At 50.2% G+C, this 23579-nt stretch overlaps 5 protein-coding genes across 5 annotated transcripts; 3 read left to right on the forward strand and 2 right to left on the reverse strand.

Annotated features, from left to right (window-relative positions):
* Positions 1–6435: 6435 nt before the first annotated feature.
* FIBRA_06939 (uncharacterized protein) lies at positions 6436–7497 on the forward strand (the record flags this gene model as incomplete). The annotated part of the gene is made up of 5 exons (XM_012328642.1): positions 6436–6714; positions 6784–6826; positions 6882–7250; positions 7305–7405; positions 7462–7497. 5 exons carry the CDS (start codon positions 6436–6438, stop codon positions 7495–7497), a joined length of 828 nt encoding a protein of 275 aa, XP_012184032.1.
* A 708-nt stretch (positions 7498–8205) lies between these two features.
* On the reverse strand, positions 8206–9663 carry FIBRA_06940 (uncharacterized protein; the record flags this gene model as incomplete). The annotated part of the gene is made up of 3 exons (XM_012328643.1): positions 8206–8525; positions 8586–9379; positions 9431–9663. The coding sequence occupies 3 exons, from the start codon at positions 9661–9663 to the stop codon at positions 8206–8208; spliced, it is 1347 nt and encodes a 448-aa protein (XP_012184033.1).
* Positions 9664–11694: 2031 nt separating this feature from the next.
* FIBRA_06941 (uncharacterized protein) lies at positions 11695–12795 on the forward strand (the record flags this gene model as incomplete). Its single annotated transcript, XM_012328644.1, has 5 exons — positions 11695–11778; positions 11832–12122; positions 12189–12196; positions 12250–12514; positions 12571–12795. The coding sequence occupies 5 exons, from the start codon at positions 11695–11697 to the stop codon at positions 12793–12795; spliced, it is 873 nt and encodes a 290-aa protein (XP_012184034.1).
* A 1092-nt stretch (positions 12796–13887) lies between these two features.
* On the forward strand, positions 13888–18754 carry FIBRA_06942 (uncharacterized protein; the record flags this gene model as incomplete). Its single annotated transcript, XM_012328645.1, has 15 exons — positions 13888–14504; positions 14556–14943; positions 15003–15589; positions 15638–16046; positions 16106–16290; positions 16340–16455; positions 16513–16649; positions 16702–16774; positions 16828–17280; positions 17338–17543; positions 17596–18016; positions 18070–18158; positions 18216–18485; positions 18547–18646; positions 18705–18754. 15 exons carry the CDS (start codon positions 13888–13890, stop codon positions 18752–18754), a joined length of 4101 nt encoding a protein of 1366 aa, XP_012184035.1.
* Positions 18755–19075: 321 nt separating this feature from the next.
* On the reverse strand, positions 19076–21542 carry FIBRA_06943 (uncharacterized protein; the record flags this gene model as incomplete). Its single annotated transcript, XM_012328646.1, has 4 exons — positions 19076–19183; positions 19244–19561; positions 19616–20300; positions 20353–21542. The coding sequence occupies 4 exons, from the start codon at positions 21540–21542 to the stop codon at positions 19076–19078; spliced, it is 2301 nt and encodes a 766-aa protein (XP_012184036.1).
* Between the last annotated feature and the right edge of the window lie 2037 nt (positions 21543–23579).

Here is a 23579-nt window from a genome sequence, read left to right on the forward strand (position 1 = left end):
TCCCATCTTCCTGTGTTCTTGATCGCTCTCACCGTCAAACGATTGTGGATAATGGTCTTCGGTGGTGTTTCGGGATTGATTCTATGCAACATTCATGTCACCCTGTCGCGTGAATTGTGAGCGTATTGCCATCTATCCGGTACAAGCCATGCTCTGCTTGAATGAGAGCCGCTTGCGAAGCTGGATCTCATTCCTGTACGTCTGGATGCTATCTTGTTTTCAATGATTCACTCGTTGGTCAATAAGAACGGTGGACATTGCGTGGCAGCTGGGGAATCCCACACAACCTCGCAGGGCACACCATCCTGGGATATAGCAAGTCGGAGTATGTCGCTATTCTTGCACTCCTTGCCTGACTAGCTGTTTCGTGTCTGCCTCGTGCCGTATGGTGTCTGTGGACGAAGCCAGAGGCGCACGAATCTCGTGTGGAGACACATGTAGAGACGGTGCTCGCTACGCAAGCGTGCAGCCTGGGGACTCATCTGGTGGATGAAACACGACCCTGCCTTCAGGTGCAATTACTGTAATCTGTTATTGATGATTGGAACCCGCCACGTTCCTTTCTCTGGACTGATGACAGCAAGCGGTCTGCCATGTGTGCTCGTAGAATCTCGATTCCCGGGAAAACTCATCTTCTCTCCCCTCGTCTCGGTAATGACATCTGCAGACGCTTTCTGTTCCGCTTCTGATGACGGAAGTAACAGCAGCCCTACACGCAGCCGTTGTGGCTGCGTGGGACGACTTTCCAGAATCACCATTATCACCATTATTAGGTGTGTTTGCTTCTTGACTGTCGGGACAGTCTCTCCGTTTTCGGATGCGCTGTGAGGAAATTGTATCGCACAGCGGCGGTGTCCGCGCGCATATGTTGTTCCCCCGCTGACCTGCCGCAGACCCTCTCCTCGGTCAAGGGCGATTTCCGGGTGGACGTTTGTAGTCATCGGTTGTACCCGGTGACGTCCATTCCGGGAATCATATGCAAACCAACCTCGGCCTACGTCGGATTTCCAGGAGTACAGAACATCGACTCGCTCGTGTACCATTCCATTCGGGTGATGTCGTGATCATCGAGCATGACCTTGGACTCTCGGCTGTGGCAGACGGCGCGCCTTGCGATAGCTGAGTCGTTAGCGTCATCGATGCCGGGCTTTGCTGGCGTGTTTACTGAATCACACTGGGAGGGATCATGATCCGCCCGGTGCGCTAGTCGTGCTCCTAGCAAACGCCCCGATGTTATGACATAGCCGATCGTGCCTATAGATTTACAAGATCTAGTCGGGGACACATCTCACTTCATTTGATGCATAGGACCAGAACCAAGATACTGCATACGAGGAGACGATACTCAGGGTCGTTCTGTTCCTGGGACCAGGCGATATGTTGTGTTTTGTCTAGCCGACTCGTGTTTGCCGACCCCAACAGAGCGTCGGAGACATCTAGATCATGTACTACGGCGGCAGGACCTACAACTCACACTACCCAGCACCACTGATGACATCATGTCGACATTCTCCGCGGCCCACGATGCGGGGCGAACGAGCGACGGACCCGAGCAGCTCCGCGGATGGCTCGGACTCCAAGTCTTGGTCATATTCCGAAGGTGAATGCAAAATCGTCGAGTGTTCGACCGTTGTTTTGACTCGACGTGGAAGCAGCGGTCGGAGGCCCAGCACTGCGGAAGATGTGGAGAGCAGACGTGACTCAGTGCTGAGCGGAGACGAGTATGAACGAACACGATCGGGAAAGGAGACCAACGGTTAATCTACAGGACCGAACCGCAAAGGGTCCAGACTCGACCGCTAAGTCATATCCTGGATGTGGTCAAGGGATCGCGGGACGTGATACACTGCCAGTATCTTTGCCTAGATTATTGGTTGAAGACACAAGACGATTGAGGATTGATCACCATTCGATAATGTGATCTTGTTTATGGCGAGCTGAGAACATGAAAACAAGTTGTTCTGAATCCTCCTTGCCCCCAAGTCGTAAAGCAATAGCATTTGAGCCTTTGTGCATGTGCGGTTGTGCAGCCACAGGCGCGACGCGTCAGTCATGTGCTGGGATCGAGGGAGTCGTACTTCTCGCCGTCCTCAGCGGCTGAGCCTCTTTTCCAGTTCCATCATGGCAGCGATGTTCGTTGTGCATCGACTACGAGAGCGGTAAACTCGCTCTCTGTTGGCATCGGCTCTGGCATGGTCGTTTGTCCCGCAGTCCCTATCGGCTTCACCGCTTTATTGACAGGGGGATGGCTACCTCCTGTACCTCTTTGGAGGTCGCCCATCGAACTGACTGGCTCTGCTCATGTAGTGGGTGGCATGCAACCCTTTGGTGAGGTGTCTCGCGTTTCGCGAACCTTTTCCAGATGGTGTCGCTTCTACAGCACTCCGACTTATGGTCGGACATGCGCAAATTGCGCATGGGTCTCGAAAGCGAGATAGCTTATTAAGCTCATCGTCTCATTGACGATACGATTTCCACTGTCTAGGCAGTTTGGAAGTCATACCAGCAGAGTAATCTGACATGATCATTTGTGATTGTCGGTGAGCCGCCATATACACGGTCATTCGAAACGGGTATTGTTGTACGAGGGGGCTATGACAGATGATTTTGGCACAGTGGCCATGTTGTCCTCCGGTGCACTTCGTGTCACGGGCCTATCGACGCTTTGCCTTTCGTGGGCGAGCATCGTGTGCCTCTAGGCTTGCTGCCAGTAATTTTTGGAACCATTGAGCCACTTCGTGAGGCTCGCGTATTCCATGTTGCTACAAAATATCGAATTGATTCATACTTCACATCCCATCCCTGATATGCACCTCTATCTCCAGTCCTTGTTTGTTTCAGTTTCCAAAGGTACGATAAGCTAGATTTCTATGCCACTGATTTCCGTTCGCGGCGCGTTTATCGTTTTCAAGTAGAGAACAGAATCTCAAACAACCATCTCTCTCCGCAGAGTTGACTGGCCTAATGCTTTATTTGAACCGTGGTGAGTATCAGCTTTGCGTGTGGACCTTCGACCAAAGCGTTGACCATTCTCCAGAGGATCACATCTCTCCTCCGAATACCGACCCGTCGTACTATGAAACGTCTAACTCTGCGCTCTGGTCGGCTAGGTGCAGATGTGCTTCGAGCTTGATGGCGTCATCCTGCGTGACGAACGTCTCCAGAGTCACTCGGTGATATGCGAATTAAACATGAATGAGAGAGAGAGAGGTATACACGTCTTGAACGCATGACGCGCTCGCTCAAAACACGAAGAAAGGTTCAGAGCAAGGATAGGTTGGACACCTTGAGGGCGCCGGCAATCTTTCGTATCACCACTATTCCACTATTCGTTTGTAAGTAATCGTATATGCGCTCTATCATATTATGCGTAGACTAATCTCTGAGAGCAGAAACAGCGGGCTTTCTGATGACCGATGATTAATGCGGCTCATCAGAACAATGCGGTCCACGAATTGATATCGCGAGTAGAGAGAAGACATTTGCAGAGACATCGGAGGGTACGACACGCGGACTGGGTGGGATGATCAAACTGCCATTACCGACTTGGATATTCCATATCGCAGTTGATAGGAGTGCACTGCAGCTTGTACTGCAGACACATGCAATATGCATAGGATCATAAGGGGTCCTCGAGAACATGAACTTAACTGTGTGTTTCATCACACTGGCCAGAGTGTGGCTCATGATAATTTGTACTAATTGATTTTCAACGTGATTAGTGAAGGTCGTCTGTTGACACGACTGCTTTGCTACTTGATGTAGTAGATGACATTAGCCGTTGCAACGAAGTAGCCCACGAAGTGTGGGTACAGTACCTCAAATGGGTGAAGCGCCTAATGTTGTTATACTTTCGCATACCAATCAGCGACCATCATAGCTGTGGGGAATGTCTGCTATCATAGGTACGTATATACAAGATGCTTTCTCATGTCACTCATCAAGAGCTTTGTGCTAGTCCCATGCGCTTGTTTGAACATGTGTGAAGAGAATGCGAATGACTATTGATGACATCCAGTAAGATGTTACCTGCGTGGATGATTTTCCAAGTTGAGCTGTCTCTACTTGTTGGATCCCTGTCTCTTCACGCGGTCAACGTTATTATTGTTCACGCATAGTTCGATGTCTGTCCCTCCACAATGAGGCTCTGACTCTTGATGCGCCTGACGCTGGGCACCACCCCAGTGCGACGAACACGCCTGTAAACCAAATCAGAGGGGCAAGCGCATACACGTGTAATGCCCACGTCGTAATTGTGGTCACACAGAAAATTTTGACAATTCAAGCTGGGAAATACTACGGGAACGGCGGTACCCTATTTCGCCACTATTTACTTGTAAGTGTCAGCATTTGCACTCCAGCACAATCGCAATTGGGCCGACCTCTGCAGCGTTTAATGAGCGGCAAAGAATATTTAGATGTGGTTGGAATCGACATCGTAAACACAGTTTCTCAGATTTTCTTGATGGCGACGAGATGTGCACGCCAACAACTATCAAGCATGCTAGTAAGGGCACGCTGGGATGCCAAGCTGACGTTTCAGACCATATCGAGGAGACTCTTTTCGACGATCCGGGCAGAACTTGAGAGAAAGCTGCTTGCTACACTGTGTAAATAAGGTGACTGCAGGTGGCGATGATTTTTTCGTGTCTGTTTTCAGAGCTTTGCCTCGTGCTCGAGTGTGTCAGTCTGAAGCTTTATTAAAGGACCAGGGAGCCCGGCGACGACTTAAATTGCAGTGGATGGATTGCATGACAGACAGACCGAACACCATATGCCCTACCAAGCGTTGAACGAGACGTAACGTCAGACGTGGCAAATGCACGTCGTGTGCGATGTCGCTACACTTGATCATGTTTGGGAGTTGGTCTGATTCAAACGAGACCGGATGTTGGGCGACGACGGGTGCGCGCGCTTGTGAGCACGTGCTGGGAACGAGAGAAGCCCTTAAATTTCCGCGAATTTTGCGTCTCGTCTTCTTCCTCATCACCATCATGGCAGCAGCCTGAAGCCGCGATGCTCGTCCCACACAGGATTCCGCTGCGAAGCTTTGTTTGCGAGCGGGCTAAGGTCTGAGACTACTCTCCTTTTCAATAGTCCCTAGCTGGTTCCGACTATAATGGTCGAGCGACGCACCTGAAATTCGTCCGTACGCGTTTGTGGCCACTGCCTGAAGATCCTTTGTGGAGAAGGCTCGGTGGCTCTGCACCAAACCGTATCGACTTGGGATCCGTCGCAAGGAGCGAGCAGCATTGGCTGGTAATGTCCTCTGTCATTCGTTCTCCATCGGCTTCATTTTATCGTTAACAGGGGGATGGCTCCCTCCTGTACTCCTTTTGGAAGAAACCAACTGGCCTGACTACACTGTTTCATGTGGAAGGTGACATTCTTCCATCAGAGGAGGCAACCCGCGAACAGCGGGACCTCATCCTGATGGCGTCGCCTCCGCAGTTCCACTCTGATCCTGCGCGATCGAGGTTTTTTGCGTACGCAACGCGCGTTCCATGTATGCATACGTACATGAAGATCTTATTTTATGCAAATAAGATATCACCATCACGGATAGTCCTGATGGTTTTCCAACTACGCTTAGCCAGTTGAGGGGACGCCCACGTACTCTGGGTGCTGTTGATCATGTACCATTGATCACAGCCACTGTCATCGCGGCGTGTTCACCATGTACCACCGTGCCATCACATTGCTTTCCGGCCCGTGGCGCCTCAATAAACTGTCAAGTTAATGACACGGAACTGCCTCGACAATGGACGACCCTACTCGCACAGACGTGACTACGGCCACTATCACGATCGAAATTCAACATGCCTGGCATGTTTCTTTTGGCGAGCCACCAAATTGTATAGTCATCCGGAACTGGTGTTGTTGTACGAGGAAAGCGACGATACGATAATGTTACCTGGACGCTGTGCTGTTCTTCAGTGCAATTCGCGGCGCGGGCTCATTGATGTCTTGCCTTTTGTAGGTGAGAATCATCGGGCTCGTAACTCGATTCAGACTACTCCAGGGCTGCTGCCACCAATTTTTGGAACCTGTTGCCTCTTCGTGAGGTTTGTGCTAGTCGCGGGAGAATTGTAGCTCAAAGTGAGGGCATGGCAACGAATGTAGTTGTTGCGAGCCGCAACTGCGATTGTGTGCTTGTAGGTTAGAGCCGTTACAAATGAGACATTGTGTTGTTTTTTAATATTAGGATTGGGCTATTGTGGTAGTAAAAGATGTATGACTGGCTGTAGAGACCATAAAAATCGTCTGAATGGCAATTCGTTTAGTTGCGGATTTCGGGCGAGGCGATTATAGTCTACGGTTACTTCGTGCTTACTCCTTACTCAGACTGTTAGCGGTTGCGTCGACGCGTCGGTCACGTGAGTCGTGTCGATAGCTACCTCGTGAGTCGTCGCAGTTCCCCACTCGACCGCGACCATGTCTGCTGCCGTAGCCGCCCCACAACGCACGCCTCTCCGACGAGTATCCCAAGGCTCGCTCTTCCGTCTTTCTCGTTCGAATGCTCACTCCGATGCACCTTACGGTCTTGGTTTCCTCGAACCTGCTCTCGCCGAGCTCGCAGACGAAGTCGAAGCCCTGAATACCAACGTCCAAGGTCTCAGGTCCCTCAGCGATGCTCTGGGCACGTTCAATGAGAGTTTTGCGAGCTGGCTATATGTTATGAATATGAATGCGCTCACAGTTGACTGGCCTCAAGTATGTATTGTCGCTCAAATTGTCTGTAGTGGTTGCATCGGGTTGAACAGTCCATTTGCATGCATACAGGCTCCAACATATGCCTCATATAAACTTGCTGCACGAAGAGCAGGTGTGTTTCTCTCGATGTGTCGAACCTACACTCATCTGAGGTGAATTTGATCAAGAGGAAGACGCCGCGGCTGCCATGGACGCACTTCGGACAGCTCAAGCTACGCCCCGCCCTCAATCTCCAGACGCCCCAAGCGTGAGCAAAGAGTCCACAGCCTCTCTCTCCGATGAGACAGGAAATGATACCACCTTCGCAACCACCACCAACGCCACGACAGTTTCTATGGGCTCCAAGGTCCCGATGAAGAAAGTTCAGAAGGGTAAGCCTAAGTTGACTACGAAGGAGAAGAAGGAACGCGGGCTACTTGTCGATAAGGTTGTGACATCTTTACCGCTCGAGTTTCGTGGAAACGACCCGAATCTGCGACGGCATATTGAGACTGTAATTGAGGGCTTTTTGGATAGACCCGGGCGTGGCGTTGGCAGTGCGTGTTCTCAGTCCTGTCGCACCGATCAGCTGAAGAATCGTCATTCAATAGTTGCGGAGTTGATCAAGCCACCGGACCTCTCGCAAGTCCGGGTGAATAAGTGTTTGATCGCGTTGGTCAATAGGAAGGTAGTGAGGAAAGATAACAGCACGGTGAGCGAATGCGCCGTCATTCTCAAAGGACCATGTTACTCATGTAAGGTGTGCAGGGTGCTGTCTTGTATCACTGGCATGGGATTCCGTAGTCTTTTCTGTAGCTCAAGATTATATTGCTTGTATCAACTCTACTGCTCTTGTTGAACGCACGGAGACAACGATGACGATGAGTGAAAGTCATACACGAGACCTCTAGGCTGACAGTTCCACACTGCTGACATTACTTCAACAGAGTGAAAATGAAGTGCATATACGCATGCTTGTAATGTGAAGGGCGTTCTAGTATTTGAGGTACCTGGTGGCATCTGTTAACAGTTTATGACATCATTGAGTGATTCATTGTAGGATCTTGAACCATTGTCTTTTCTTGCATGAGCACCTTCTTCAGCCACTATGCGACCTCTTCGTATATTCTTTTCGCACATATTGCTGAATCCAGAGCTACTGGTGTGAATCTTATTTTGATTTCGTGCAAGATCTATAAGAAGAGCTTCACCACCATGGCCAGCTTGACGAGAGCAATAAAGCCCATTTACTGCCGATGCGAAAGCTCAAACTAGACATGCATATCAACTGATCCGCGCAACGGTGCATACAGTTGAGTATATCCATTCATATCAATATTGGTGGTAACATTTGAAATGATCATTGTCCAGCCGATGGATCGCTTGTAAGAATACATAGAATGCAGCAATACTATCAATACTCTGCCGATGCGTTTCCAGATGTACATGCAACAGTGTCCTGAATGTGGAGGAAAGGTGATAGAAATAAAACCCGAACAATTTCCTACCTGCTCACCAATCCGAGAAACCAACGAGCTTGCCATCCCACGCCCACCAAATCATCTCGTCTTCTTCATTTATAGCCTCGGTCTCAGGGTCAATTTTCACGCCTGCACTGATATCTGATTCGCTGCATCCAATCCACACTCCTTCCGTCCTGACGCCTCTTTGCTGGCCCCTTTTTTTCTCTCTCGAGGTATCCGTGGCACTAGCTTCGTCCAGAAAAGTGCCAAGCAAGCCTTCCATGGTCCGAACTAGGTTCTGCCGCGGGATCCACGCAGGGTGTACGAACCTCCGGGGCGCACGGAGGAGAACATGAGTCTGTGTGGGAGCTAGAAACCAGGTATGCAACGTGAACCTATGTAGAAGGAGATGGAGCGTACCTAGCTCACAGGACATGCCTCCATTTTCTTCCGCGCATGCATTTGCTAAAATTCGCGAGAGCAGTCGTTCGGCCGCTCTCAAACTTTGCTGTTCTTCGGCATAGGTTTGTGATGACATTACGGGTGACTTCTCGTGGTTAGCAGATTGTACGGGTGGCGTCGCGGGTGTTGAAGGTCGTGAGCATTGTGACCCAGAAGGAGATGGAGAGGGAGACCGCGAAAGGGGTGGCTCCGATGCCGTCTCAGAGCCTATTTCACTTTCGCCCTCACCATTAGAAATTCTTTTGAGTCCTTCATTGGATTCTTCGTCGTAACCGTCATCTTCGTCCTCTTCATCCTCATCCTCACTCCCTTCGTCCGAGTCCCCACCCTCACTCTCTTCGTCCGACTCTTTGTCCTCACTTTCTTCATCTGATTCTTCATCCTCAGTCTCTTCGTCTGACTCTCCATCCTCACCTTCTTGAATCTTTTCTCCTCTGCCCGAATATCTAATATCCGAGCTATCCTCCCTTCTTCCCCAAAGCTTCACTTCGAGACCATCCACTGCGAAGACTACCCGCGCACGGGCTGCACCGACACTGGGACCCACGACGAACACCAAATGCGCGCTCGCCCGCTCAGAAGTCGGTGAATTTACTCCCGCAGGCGATGAATTACGGCGTGCTATTGCGGTCGACAACGCTGAGAAGGTTGTTTGCATATGAGATGAGAGCGTGTCCATCGCGGAGAGCAGCTCTATACGCCGTTTCGTAGCACGGGAGTCGGACTTCCCGCCAGGCATGCGCGCGAGCTGCACAATTGGACTAGCGACGATCTCAATAAAAGTGGACCAAATGGTGAGATGAACAGCTTACAAAGGTATTTGGCTTTTAAGAAACAAAACGTGGCCAAGAAGTGAGAGCGCGAGGGCCGCGGCCATTGTGTGCGAGATGGCCGGAGTACTTAGGATGACCGAAGGGATTTTGAGGAGGGCCAGTCGATGCTCCTGCTCGTAAGCCGAAGGCGCATTTGTCGTAGACGTCGGCGTGGTCGTGGGTCGAGGCGGGCTGGATGTTGGCGGCGGTACAGCCGAAGGGGTCACGATCATGGTATCTTGCGCTGACGGCGGAAATTGTGGGCACTGGGGTAAACGAAGGGCGACTAGTCCCTTGAAATATGTATGTTCGGATTGGTGTGGCAGCGGCCTCCGAATATTATGAGTGTGGCTCGGTGGCTGCTGGCACTGCGGTGGCAGGCGCGACGGGTCGGTCACGCGTACATCACTTCAGGGCAGGGTTTTTCGTGTCGTCCTGGCCTTACTTAATCGGTTCCATTCTCGTTGTTCTTCCCCTTGTTCCAACTCGTTTCCATGCCCTTTCACTTTGATTCTAACCTTTTTTTTTCTCTCAGAATCTGTCTGCGTGTGGACACCCTCAGCAAAATTTAGGCTTCCTTGATATTATCTCTACAGTGTAAGGACTAGACAAATTTCAAGATTTTCTCTGTTAGCGTGTCCTTGGTGTGTTTTCTACTCTATTCAACCCACTCGCTTTAGCCTGGAGACATAGCCCTATCTGCTCTCGTCGCCTGTACTTGCGAAAGTGGAAGATAAACAGTGCTGGATCCACACTTGACTGTCCTTAATGATGGGCATCTGAGTACTAAATTGCGGCGCACAATTTCTTCAGTCCTCATTTAGTTGACCTATTTGTTTTTGTATTATTGTCTTCGTCGCAATCAAATCTGATTTACCACTGGAATTACTGTCGTTGCTACAGAGGTTGCTCCCTGTCAATGACGTGGGGTTTCTTGATAACTTGTGTGCCAATTGCTCTCATTCCACTTCGTGTATGTTTGCGTTCTATATTCTGCAGATGCGCTCGAATCTTATTGATATTGCTGCTTATTAGGTTATGTCAGTGTTTGGATCTCGATTTGTTGGGTGGTTTCGAGTTGTTCAAGCATCATCTGACTATGCTACGTACGCACTGTTCTCCTTCGATCAAGACAGTCTAAGTAAGTTTGTGTTTCGAGACGTATGTGCATGTAGCATGTCGTGATGCAAGTCGCCCCAATTCAAGTGTCCGGATCATGATCCATTAAAAGATGTCGTTACGATGGAAGCAAGAAAATCATGGTTTGAGACATGTCCATATGTGTAGTATGGTCAAGTGCTAATGTCTTGCATCCTTATTGATTTAATGAAATTCCATCTTATAGAAGCTTTCCACAGCTGATGACGATTCAGGAGCTCAGGCAGAGCTTGTCTGCCCATTGAATACTAGAGGTTCAATATCAACAGGCCCATCATTCGAAATTGATACACTAGTGCATAACATCTCGCTGTTGCAGGATAGCCTCATTTGTGGGCCAGAGTCGTGCGATGGACGCCTGGTCACTTGTCAAGCTGCGCTGAAAAGAGAAACTTGAATGCACTATGAATATGGCTTGGTATCCGTCACATACTTGGAGGATGGCGACGGATTTCAACATCAAGCGCGTTTCTTGTCGTGAGCGCTGCCTTATGTTCTCCGGTTTTGTGTATTATCTCTTGCCTGGACGTATGACGGAACTTCGCGGTTGTCAACGACCGGATCCTGAAGTTCTTGTCACACCTGACTGATCTCGTTATTGGCTCATGAATAGCGTATGTCGCGCTACGTACGATGTGGGGGCCGAGTCTTGTGAATCTCGTGTATGGTCCGCCAGCCCGCGTGATGGGTATACGTGAGCTCTCCGCTGGCGAATTGCAAGCAGGTCCCCCTTTGCAGCCAGAGTTGGCAATTATTGATGATCTTTTGTACTTCGACGAAATCTTGTACCTTCGCCATCACAGCGTGTTCGGCATGTGTAGGGTCTGTGCCAGCATTGTGCGACGGGAAGGCCATTGCGTGAACCTTATTCTCCGTTCTCTTATAGTCGTGCGATCTAGCGTTTGGACAGCTATTGCACTGAGCGCAATTGCATCGCATCGTACCAACAAGCCAAACTCCCTCTATTATACTTTTACAATGGGCCGTCGGTGAGGATTCATGCCTACACCCGTCTTCTCACAGAGCGATGGTGAATTAAACTCAATGATAGTTCGGGGAAATCGGACCAGACGAGAATCAAGTTAACGACTGGCTTTACGGTTACCATGCATGGACCGAGGAAGCCAGAATTGACGAAAGCAAAGCTATATTCTACCGGCGCTATAGGTCCCACGCATGGGCTTACTCAGGTGATTGCCTCTCCCCCATTCACTACTAGCCTCGCGTAAACCACAATTTGTAGAAAATCATACGACCACCGCGGTCGCGCCCTGTACGCTTAGTGCCCAATGGCAAGAGTGGAATCGGGCACAAACCAGAGAAAAGCGGGAAGAAGAAAGTGCAAGGAAAACAGAGGAAACCGAGAGGCGTGATTTGTACCCCATGGCAGGTTAATCCCCACCTCCTTGAGCGATTTAAGCGACGTCAGCGAGAACCAAAAATTTCGAGGATAGGACCACCTGAGAAGAGGAGGTTTGTTTATGCGTCTCCTCCTGGCGAAGCACCTTGGAAATACTTGAAAAATGTTGTAACAGTAAGCAGAATGGATGTCACTGGATACGACAAACCCGATGACCTGACATTCGCGCATGCGCCATAGACTTCAGAGTAAGAACCGATCAGTGTATCCTGGCAATGCCTTATGAACTCTCTATCCACAGCGATCGACCGAAGATGCTCGTATCTGGACCTGAACTCGTTCTAGATCGCAGGGCGCGAAGGGCGGTTGTCGTACTTCCCGAGCAGATTGCCTGCATGTCGGGAAATGCGATGACTTGGAAATCGACCAAGAAACACGAACAAGTTGGACATCGCGTAAACGAGCTGGTCGTCTGCAGGAGTGGACGATGGGTATATGTCGGCTCGTTTCAGGGACACTATGCCTCGACGATGGAACCTGATCGCTTCCAAAAGCTCCCTCAAAGTGTAAGCCTGCGTATCCTCACTGTGTGTGCTGGCTCATAGGCGTCGCGTTGGCACAGATGAAGGATGCGGTTTACAGACTGAGTGTCGGCCACAGGGATAGCGAAGATGCCCGAGGAGAAGTTGCTCGTCGCTATGAAAGTGGGGAGTTCCATGCTGCTCGAGTGGAATTGCATTATGTGGGATTCAATGGAGCGATAGCCAATGGGTTGACAGGCGCATTGGACCATCGCTATCGATCAAAGGCAAGACGATCAAGGCAAGGCTGCGTGGCGTTATGTTAGAAAGAGACAACCAAGGGAATGCCTTCGCCAGGTAGGCCTCTAGTATATCCCCTGGATCTAATTCGGTGAAGTCATGGCGTATCAACACGTTTGTCCTTGGATGTTGAATGCTTACCGTGTAACGCCTCTCTTTATGGAGCTCCTTGAGGCTGGATGTAATAGTACGACATGAAGAGACTGACAACACTTGAACGCATAGTCTTATTACTTTCATTCTTCTAGCCTTGTGTGAATGTAGCGACTCGAACGACAGGCTGGATCGCACCATGTGCAGCGAGGTCTCAATTTGCAGCACTGCTCAACGTTCCGGGCATAGTGTACACATGTGTTCTCATTTTACAGGGCCGCCTGTGTTTCCTGGATTATGGTTGTGATATTGATGGCTTACAACACTGACGGGCAGACAATCGCTCTGGTTTTAAATCACAAGCATCATACAACGACGCTCTCTGTAAACATCAATGATACACGACATACACAAGAGGGACGCTTGATGAAAGTCAACTGAAAGGCTATCTTGGGCTATCATGCAACAGGCTTGTCTTTATGGCGCTCATATGCTGCAAACAGAGGCTCAGAGAGTCGGTGAGAAGATATAGACAAGAGTACACACGGTTGTAATGCAGAAGCTTCTCAATGAGGTCGACGTGTGTTAAAACCATGCGCCGGCAGCAATATCGTTTTAGTTGAAGCTGATCCAGAGCATCACTGCAGCGAAAGCCAAAATGAGAGCGCGCTAGTTATAGAATATGCGCATTACGCACCCTTCGCTGATATCCTTCGACAGCATCTCGAGATAGTCATTCCACTTGTCTCCGATAACCTTCCCACAAGAAAAACAGCGGACTGGAATAATCTGATTGGAGCAGAAATTAGCTTGTTGCAAGACACTACAGTAATTTACGCACCATGTTCCCGACCGAAAGTGTGAGTGGAGACAGAGGAAAGTTGAGGAGTCGCGACTCGCTGAGGACGAAATCGTGATAGTTATGCCTGTGACTGTGACCGATCGCGGCCACGCATGTGACCAACGCGTATTCGCGATCTTGAACCTGAACCGCGACTCGGACGCGTCTTTGCGCTCTTGCCATCATGGCTACCTTCGAACTTCAGGAGGAGCTGCAAGGCCTGCAGAATCTCACCAGCTACGAGATACCTAATGAACATGATATCAGCTTGCTCGATGCCCGTTCCGTCGTCCATGTCCTCGAGAGCGCGGTTGAAGCACTAGCTGAATCCTCTGACGCCATCACTGATCTAAAGGTGTTCGATACATACCGCAGTCTCCTCAAATATTCAGAGGCTCTTCAGGGCCCCTTGATGAACAAACTACTCGACTCAATCTCATCAGCTTTCCAGGCACAAGTCGACGCCACTATACGCGACGTCGACCACGAGGACCAGCAAACGGTCATGTCGCATAAGGCACCACTGGAAATGTACGCGTTCTTGCTTCATTGGTTTGTTACTGCTGCAGAGAAAGTGAAAGCTTCGGGAGAGGAAGAGAATGCCCAAACCGCACCCGCTCCTAGAGCTAGGAGAGGACGCGGAGCCAAAGCAGGTTCTTCAAGAGCTGTTGCCAGAAAGAATACGGAAGAATGGACGTGGATGGAACAAATTCCACCGACATTGGCTCTCATTGGCAGAGTTCTACGGCTTAAAACGCAGCGCATCTGGTTGACGACTATTGAGAGGGACACCTTCATAAAGTGAGTTGTGTGTGATGTTGCACCATCCAACTTCTTGACCAAAATATCTAGCTGCATTACTCGACCTGTCTATCACGTCACCGAAAATGAACAGTATATGAAGTCACAGCCTACACGGCTTGGCGTGTACAAGGTGATCTGTTTGGCTGTCAAGCACCATGGACACGCTATGGCCGCCCAGATCAGCATCATGCAGTCTCTGCAGTATTATGAGCATCTTTCTGAACCTATGGCGGAATGTCTTACAGTACTTGCAAAGGAGTTTGATCATGCGCAGTTAGGCGACGAAATTCTGCGAGAAATTGCGGCGAAAAGCTTCAGCGCGCAGGATTCCAAAGGCCCAAGAGCATTTTCGCGATTCTTGGTGAAGCTGGCAGAACTTACGCCGCGGTCTGTACTCAAGCAGATCAGTCTGCTGCTTTCTCATCTCGATTCAGAGGTATGTGTCCCTGTCATGTATATACTGCCGGTTAGGAAAATAACCATAGGCCTAATCAGTCATATCCCATGCGCGTGGCTATTGTCGAAGTCATCGGATGTCTCATTCGGGAGCTTGCTTCTTCTCCCGACCTTACGGCGGACGAACATCAGACACAGAAACAGCTTAACGGGCTGTATGACCTTTTACTCGAGCGTACCCTTGATTTATCGTCGTACGTGCGTACGAAGGTCCTGACGGTTCTTGCCCGTTTGTGCGATTTACCTGTCAAATTTCCGAAACAACGGTTGGCGATCACACAAGCCGCAGTGGAGTCGCTCGAAGACAAGGCTTCGAGCGTTCGAAAGGCCGCCGTAACGATGATCGTGAAGCTCATTGTTACTCATCCATACGGATTGATGCATGGTGGCCTTTTGGGCCTCCGAGAATGGGAAGACAGATACAAAAATGTGTGCCAGGAGTTGCAGGTTGTCGAGGGTGTTGTGGGTAAAGCAGTCGAGCGAGAAGGTGATGAGGTCGGAGAGGATGAGGAGGGCGAAGAGGACGACAAGCGCGAAGAAGAAGAAGAAGATGATGACGAATTACACAATGACGAAAAAGCACACGGCGGTCCGAGCACGCCAAAAAGAAAATTGAAGTCCAAAAAGTAAGCTGTCTTGTACCCTAACTCTCGCATTCTGAACTCTGGATACAGAAACAAGAGGAGGGTTGATACCGACGACGAAATGGAAGTAGATGAGGACGATAAAACCGCAAGGAAAGGTGATGAACTTGATGTCGATGTTGAGATGGACGATGCCGAGAACGAAGGAGAGCCTAAGACACCCAAGAAGTCAAAACTCAAGAAACGTCCTAGAAAATCTGAGCTCGATATGGCTGCGCTAAGCAATGAACAAGCGGCCCTCGCCGCTCTGGAAAGCAATCAGCTACTACATCTTCGGTTACGGAAAAAGTACTATTCAGAGGGTCTCAACTTCATTCGCCAAGTTGAAGAGGGCATGAAGACAATTCAGCGGCTGCTTGCGTCGACGAACAAACTTGAAGTCCTGGAGGTCATCGAATTTTTTAGGGTGTCGTATGAGTATCAGTTTGAAGGCGCAGAAGTAAGCAGTCATTACTCCTATAGCTGTGCTGTAGCCCATAGACGTGATTGCATCTGCAGGCCGGCATCAAGCAAATGTTACATCTTATTTGGTCGAAGGATAATAATGCGACGTCTGAAGACGGGAAAGAGCTCAAAGGTGTACGCGCACGCCTCCTAGAATGCTACCGGAGTCTCTACTTTGACCCTCTTCCGGATTTGGAGCCAAAGCAGCAGGTTAACCGGATTGCTAAGAATATGATAGAGTAAACTCCTACGCTGTACTTGTTTTTATGGCTAACGACTCGTTCGCAGGCTGACATACGACGCGACCCTCGCTGAGCTCACAAGTCTTGAAGAGATGATGCGGTCGATGATGGAAGACGGTCAAATTCACAACGACGTGATTAATAAGCTATGGCAAGTCTACAGTTAGTTTTCGTCCAGTATCTGCGGCACTATCCATGACTCATACTCCTGTATTGTAGGCTCGGAAAGGCCACTTCCCAAAGCTCAGCGGCGGGGCGCTATCATTATTCTAGGTATGCTGGCGCTCGCCAGGAGAAGTGTGGTAGCGGACCGGGTGGAGACACTGGTCAAAGTGGGATTGGGAAGTTTGGGCAAGGTACCTGCAAGCAATTACTGCTTATGCCGTATTTGACATTCTTTTTGCCCAGGCTGACTTGACTCTAGCCCGATACACGTTCGTGGCATTACAACGATTGAACGGAAGCGCGAAGAAAGTGAAAGGTGTGATTTGATGATGCTGATGTTTGCTCATTCTCATTGTATGCTCATGGCAGGATCCTTACTTGACAAATCTCTGAGGCTGGAGATGGACAATCCGCTCTTTCGCAAGTTGCAGGATGCCATTGAACACCCTTGCCGTTCAAAGGAGTGGTTCGGAATGACAGAACAGGCAATCGATACTGTCTATGCTTTGGGCGAGCGTCCAGATATTCTATGCGACAGTCTTATTAAAAATCTCACCCAACGTGCCTTCGGTGGGAAGGGGCGCGCGAAAACACCTCAGCCTCAGGAGTCTGAATCCATGGATATGGACAATACTAGAGAGGAGTCCGCCGATCCTACTTTATCCCAATCGCAGACACAAGCCAAAGACGAGAATGATACTGGTGATGCATTCGCGCTCAGCCAGCTTCTGTTCGTCGTCGGGCATGTAGCGATCAAACATATCGTGTATCTGGAGCTTGTTGAGAGGGAATGGAAACGACAAAAACATGAGAAGGAAGCAGGTGAGCATTGTGTTGAATGTACAGCTTCGGAAGCTGAGTGTTGAACATTTGTACTAGCCGAGAAAACCGCTGGCGATCGGAGAAGTTCGCTGCGTTCGAAAGAGCAGGAAGAGCTTGATCAAGTGGCAGGCAACGCTGAAGATGAAATTGGCGACCGAATAGCCACGATCAGAGAAAGTGAATTGCTGTACGGCCCGGACTCATTGTTATCAATTTATGGACCAATGGCCGTACATATCTGTGGTAGTCCCCATAAATTCAAGGTAGAGTCTTCAAGTGTAGCGTTGAAAAGCTAGTGCTGACATTGGGACACAGAATCGGACGCTACAGGCAGTCGCCACGCTCGCTTTCAGCAAATTCCTTTGCGTCAGTTCTCGATTCTGTGATGAACACTACCCGTTATTATTTAAGATCCTCGAATCGTCGAAAGATGCCAACATTCGCAGCAATATTGTTATCGCTCTTGGAGATGTTGCAGTGTCATTCAGCAGCATTATCGACGAAAACAGCCACGAGTTGTATAAAGGACTCTCGGACGCGAATCTTGTTGTGAAAAAGAACACACTCATGGTACTGACGCATCTGATTCTCAACGGGATGATTAAAGTGAAGGGTCAGCTCGGTGAGATGGCAAAATGTCTCGAGGACGAGGACGAACGGATAGCCGATCTGGCGAAGCTTTTCTTCTCAGAACTCTCGACAAAGGAGAACGCCATCTACAACAATCTTCCTGACGGTAAGCGGTCCATAAATTCGTTTGGCGAGTTTATTTTATTCATGATCACGCAGTCATCAGTCACTTGTCCGTGGGCGCTCATGCGGTTGATGAGCCAGTCTTTCAGAGCACTATGCGATATATCTTTACGTTCATCGAGAAGGTCCGCATCGTAGTTTCTTATGCATTAGCCATCTTCTAACTTGTTCCTATCTTTCAGGAGAAGCAGGCGGAGAATATCGTGGAGAAGCTATGTCAGCGTTTCCGCCTTACGGAAGACCCACGACAATGGCGCGATATCGCCTTCTGTCTTTCTCTCTTGCCTTTCAAGTCTGAACGCTCCGTCAAAAAGCTCATTGAAGGTCTTCAATTCTATCGTGACAAACTGCACGAGGAGACCGTATATGCTCGGTTTCAGGAGATTCTCACCAAAGCCCGATCGAACAAGTCGCCAAATAAGCCTGACGCCGAGCTCAACGAATTCTCGAACGTGAGCTTTATTTTCTTCCTTAGACTTATGCTACTCATGTCTTACGTGGCCAATTTGATAGATTCTTGAAGAACACAGGCGGCAGGGCGAGGAAGATCAAGCATTCGAGAAACGAGTCGAGTCGAAGAAAGCTGTCGCCAAGAAACGCGCCACTCGAAGAAGTGAGTACACCTTTCGGCTTGCTAGCGCTATCTCTCAGTGACGTCGTGCTCGTCACAGCGGCACGGAAAAAAGCAACACCAAAATACGAAGAGGATTCAGACTCATAACGGGGTTTTACGAAGTGTAAATTATTTGTATGTCAGCACATGTAATACATTGTATGCGTATACTCTAGGTCAATGAGAGATGGGAGATAAGTGTGTCCGAGATCGAAACCATAAACAGCAGGAAAGCGAGAGAGGTAAGTATCATGAAAGATGTTAAGGAGCGTGGGAGGCGTAGATAATGGCCGTTAACGAGAGATGTAGGGTATCACCAATAGAATTGCGCAAGATCATGCTACATGCAATGGCAGGAGGTCCATGGTTGTCCGATCCAATGCAATCGCAACAAACAAAACAGGAAGTGCGGGGAAGCATGGAGGCCCATCACTCGGACTTGAACCTTGCACCGCCTTCCCCGCCGCGCATAATAGCTTTCATAAACGAGAAGAAACGGTCTCCATATTCCTGTGGCGGGACCGGGCTGATCTTATGCTGGAGCACGTAACGCCGTCAGCAGACAAGACGGCACCCGTAAACGAACAGCCAACTCACTCGATCAGCCGACAGCCCTTTCCAAAAATGCTCAAGCTTCTTGAGCGATGTATACGGTGTAAGAGTGTCGATGATACCAAGATAGTATATCGTATCCATGTTGTCGTTCACCTCATCCGTGGCCCGCAGCCCACCTTCGTCCTGGTAGAACAGGAAGTGCTGTCGCTCTCCTGCGGTGTCCTCGTCGGGCAACTTGATTGTTTCAGACCCGAAGCGCTTGGGATCCGACTCGCGCATGATCCGCCGCAAAGCGATGGCATCTGGCGACGAGGCACCCTTGACCTGTGTGGGTTTTCGCCGCATGACAGGCATATTTGGCTATCGAGAAAATCAAAATGATGAACCAGTAATACTCAGTCCTATATGACGTACCGAGAACACTTTCAGGGTATTGCTCCGTACGTTATCGCGATTTCCGCGCCGCATATTGTGTATACCCACGAGAAGACTATAGTCCATGACGTGTAGACTCTTCAGCAGCTCAGAGTCTCTGCGCAGTTGTTCGGTCAACAGCGCGCGCTTTTCCGGACCCAGCTCCAAGACTTTCCCGCGGCTAATCCAATTGAGATCCTTCAGGGTCGCTCTTGGATTTTCCTTGGCCTTCTCCTCGGGATACAACCGTCCGACAGTTGATCCCTTGAGATCGAACGTCTCGTGGACGTCCCTGTGAGGTGGGAAGAGGTTATTCATGATCACAAAGTGGATCTTCCTCCCGTGCGGGAGCTTCACACGATGAAGACCGTAGAACCGACTGAGCAAAGTATGGGGATTCGTCTTGATATGCTCGTAGTACTTAGGCAGAATTTTCCGCAGGAACTTGTGCTCGCTCCGGTGAATCGTCTTGATAATGAAGCGGTAGTCGCGAGAGAAGTAGAAGAACGACCCCGACTTTCCCGGGGAGCCCAGCTCTGACAAGATATACTTGGCCGTCAGACTCAGCAGGTAGTCGGCGGGATCGAGGTGGAAATAATCTTCCCGCAGCTCCCGGAACACCCATGGGGCATAGTCCTTAAACTTGAAGTCATACTTCGCCGATGGCGTCAGTTCGTTTCCGACACTATGATTGGTCAGTGGGGATGAGGGAAATACACAGCTATAACCTCACGCACATATCAAACGAGTACTTGTGTCGCGCCGTGTAATCGTCCGGTGTGAGTGGGCGCCTGATCTTGGCTTGACACCGCGACACCGCGATACGGATGCCCGTCAGCATGTTGTACATTAACACGTAGTTGACGTGGTCCTCCCCAATTAGGTTCCCAACCAGCGGACCTTCGTCACCTCTGGACGATGGCCCCCTGACGAGAGACATTGTCCGCGTGAGGGCACTCTCTGCCTGGGCCTTGTGTACCCGCTTCGACTGCCGCTCCCTCCTGATCTGCTCCGCCTGCTGCTGCATCTCTGACTCCAATCCGACCACAGCTTCGCCATCCTCGAGCTCCCCAAGATGCGAATGCGAATGCATATGTGGCGAGTGCATCGTCTTCATGCGCGTGGGGGTGCCATTTATGAGTGTATCGGGTGGCGCGGTCGATCCCGTTGTGTTCCTACGGCGATGTGTATGCGTACTCATTGGCGGCGCCTGCAGGAATCCGTCAGCAGACGTATGCACACGGGTCGGTGACGGTGGTGCCTCGGGAAACGGCATGTCCGGCGTCGAGGGGCCATCCGATGGGGTTAACGTGCGGGTCATGCGTGGGGGTACGATCGACTGAGAGAGTGAAGAGCGCGTTTCTGTTGAGGAGCGGTGCTGCAATACATGAGGCACGCGAGGGGGCGGAAGGACAGGCGATCCACGAGAGCTGGTCGACGTCCGCGGCCCGAGCACAGATTCCTCGAATATAATTGTCTGTGTCTCAAAAGCGATGGCTTGTGTAGAAGGCGGAGCGAGGGTGTCCGACTTTTGAGAACCAGCCATCGGAGGAGTCAACTCACCCCCATCTTCCGTGCTGGAGGGCGGAGAGGGTGGTGGTGGACCAACGGCCGAGTCGGTGCTGCTAGACTGGTGGTGTGTCCCTGCCTTGTGCAACATCGACCCAGATTGCAGCGATACAACCTCGTTCGTGACCTTGACGATATGTAGCTCTTGAGTCGAAGCTACTGCGAGAGCGTGTAGAGCATCAGCTTCCTTTGATGCAACAGGGTTCAGTGTGTGTGTAGACGACGAGCAAGACGACTCTGTGTAATGCTGAGCCTGCTGCTGAAGAGCAGAACGAAATGATCCAGCAGATGTAGAAACAGTGCTGTGCCGACGAGGATCGTCTGGAGGGGCGAGGGAGGAAAAGACAGTTGTGGCCATAGGCTGAGCAGGTGGTGGTAGCAGAATTAGGGGGAAATGTAGAGTGTTTGAATGGACGTCGTCTTGTATGCCGCCAGCGTCGTGAGCGTCGTCGTCTCGGATGAAGTTCGTCGAAGGACGACTTTGCCGTGGTCGCTATCTGTCATTTCTGGTTGGTTTTCGAATTATCCGCACAGCTCAAGTGATTTACATTCTAAGTGATCCGCGCTAAGCATTGTCAAGAATTGTAGCCTACATTACCATCTTAACTACGTCGTTCCTATCTCAGACTACTAAGTAGGGCTAGCCTGCCTGATCACAGGGCCGTCCGGATACTCTCGTCCCTGCGCCCAACTTCCGCATAGCCGCATCCACGCCCATATCCGAACTTCTGTATTTGTTCTGTACCGCCGCGAAAGACCCTCGCAGTGTATAAGGTGGTATTGTGTTGAGGAAGGACGTCGATGCAGCTGAAGACTCACTTGAGAACTCTAGTGACTACTACCATGCCATACACCTCGCAAAGAGATGAGTCCTCCAAAGATTGGCTGCAGCAGACCAGTGGTCTGGATTGCACACCGATGACACGTCCTATGCCATGGGCCTGTCCCGCGAATTTTGCTGCAGGGCTCAGATTTACACCAAGGTACGTCGTCTTCCCTCGTACATCGACCCATCCATAGAGGCTGCCGAGTGGGTTTCAAGGCCACCCTCAGTAGGCATCTGGGTGTGAATGGTGGTCTTCTTCCGCAATGATGACCTACGGTCGCCATTGTCGGGTTGCCGACAGCGAGGCATGCAACCACGCGGTTACACAACGCACATAATGAATGTCCTATTGGGACATTCATTCCTGTGCGCAAAGACATCGTCCATCGGTTTCCGATCGACGCGTCGCAATGCGTGCCTAGGACAACACGGCGACTTCATGAACATTGGTTGACATGAGGGCGACGAGGGAATCAAGCGCGGACGCAGCCAACGACCAACATAAATTGAACCCTGAATGCCGTCACCTGCCATGCACCTCCATCCTACTAGCGTTGCAACACCAGTGAGTTGCTCAGCAGCCCCAGTGGTTGGCTCCCAAAGGAAGCCACGAAAGAGTGCCAACTCTTCCGCCTATGCAAAGACAGGATCGATACCGATAGGAAGTCATGACGACGACACAATGTAGAGATCCAGTGCCTGGTGCGTTGTCCACTCAGAGCCCCAACAAGCCTGGAACAAAGTGCTGAACCCAGATGTGGCCCGCTCATGGAGACAGACAATCAAAGTCGTCTTGTGCGTGATGAGCTATCGCGGCTCCTGGCTCGCTGCTGACAAGAATATGTACGAAGCAATTACCACGTCGAATAGCTATAATCCTCTCAGCACGTGCCAACACGCTGTATCGCACGCTTAGCCGAACGTTGGCGTTGACCCACTCAAGTTGTCTTCCGACTTGTCGAGTCAGCTTGTACATTTCCCATGTCGTGATGGGCCAGTATCTGCACTGTGTGAACGTCTTCCAACGCTGGATGACTGCTAATTTTGATGTAAGCACGTCTTGTTGATATATCATACTGCGTTGATACTTATATTTCACTGATCACCATTCCAGCTCGAAGAGTGAGAGGGGATCGGCCTCCCAAGAGCTTATTTCGTTCTGCTGTAAATTCTTGACTCGGCATCATGGCGGCCTTTGCATGCAGCGTCTCATACTTCTTCAAGTCCAAATAGCAACACTTAGCTGACCACGTATTACAGCTCAGTCCCATGTCTATTGGATTTCGTGGTGTCAATATCCGCGCGTAGCATTGGGGCGCTGTTATATGACCATAGAATATTTTGTTTTTATATTTGCACAATTTGAGAGTCTCGGAGAGGCAGAGCCTATGACAAATCCAGGAAATCATCGTTATACATATTACATACTGCCTTCCTTCATTTCTGGCGATGAAATATTTGTCATTTGTATCACGTTGCAGATCGTGAATCGTCATAGTCTATCCTTCCCGGCTCAAAAGCATACATCGGCCAGTCTAGCAGCACCGTGCGTTTGATCAGTCGTGGCAG

This window comes from Fibroporia radiculosa (genome assembly GCF_000313525.1).
Source record: "Fibroporia radiculosa TFFH 294 genomic supercontigs, scaffold9888, whole genome shotgun sequence".
In the NCBI taxonomy this organism is placed as follows: Eukaryota; Fungi; Basidiomycota; class Agaricomycetes; order Polyporales; family Fibroporiaceae; genus Fibroporia; species Fibroporia radiculosa.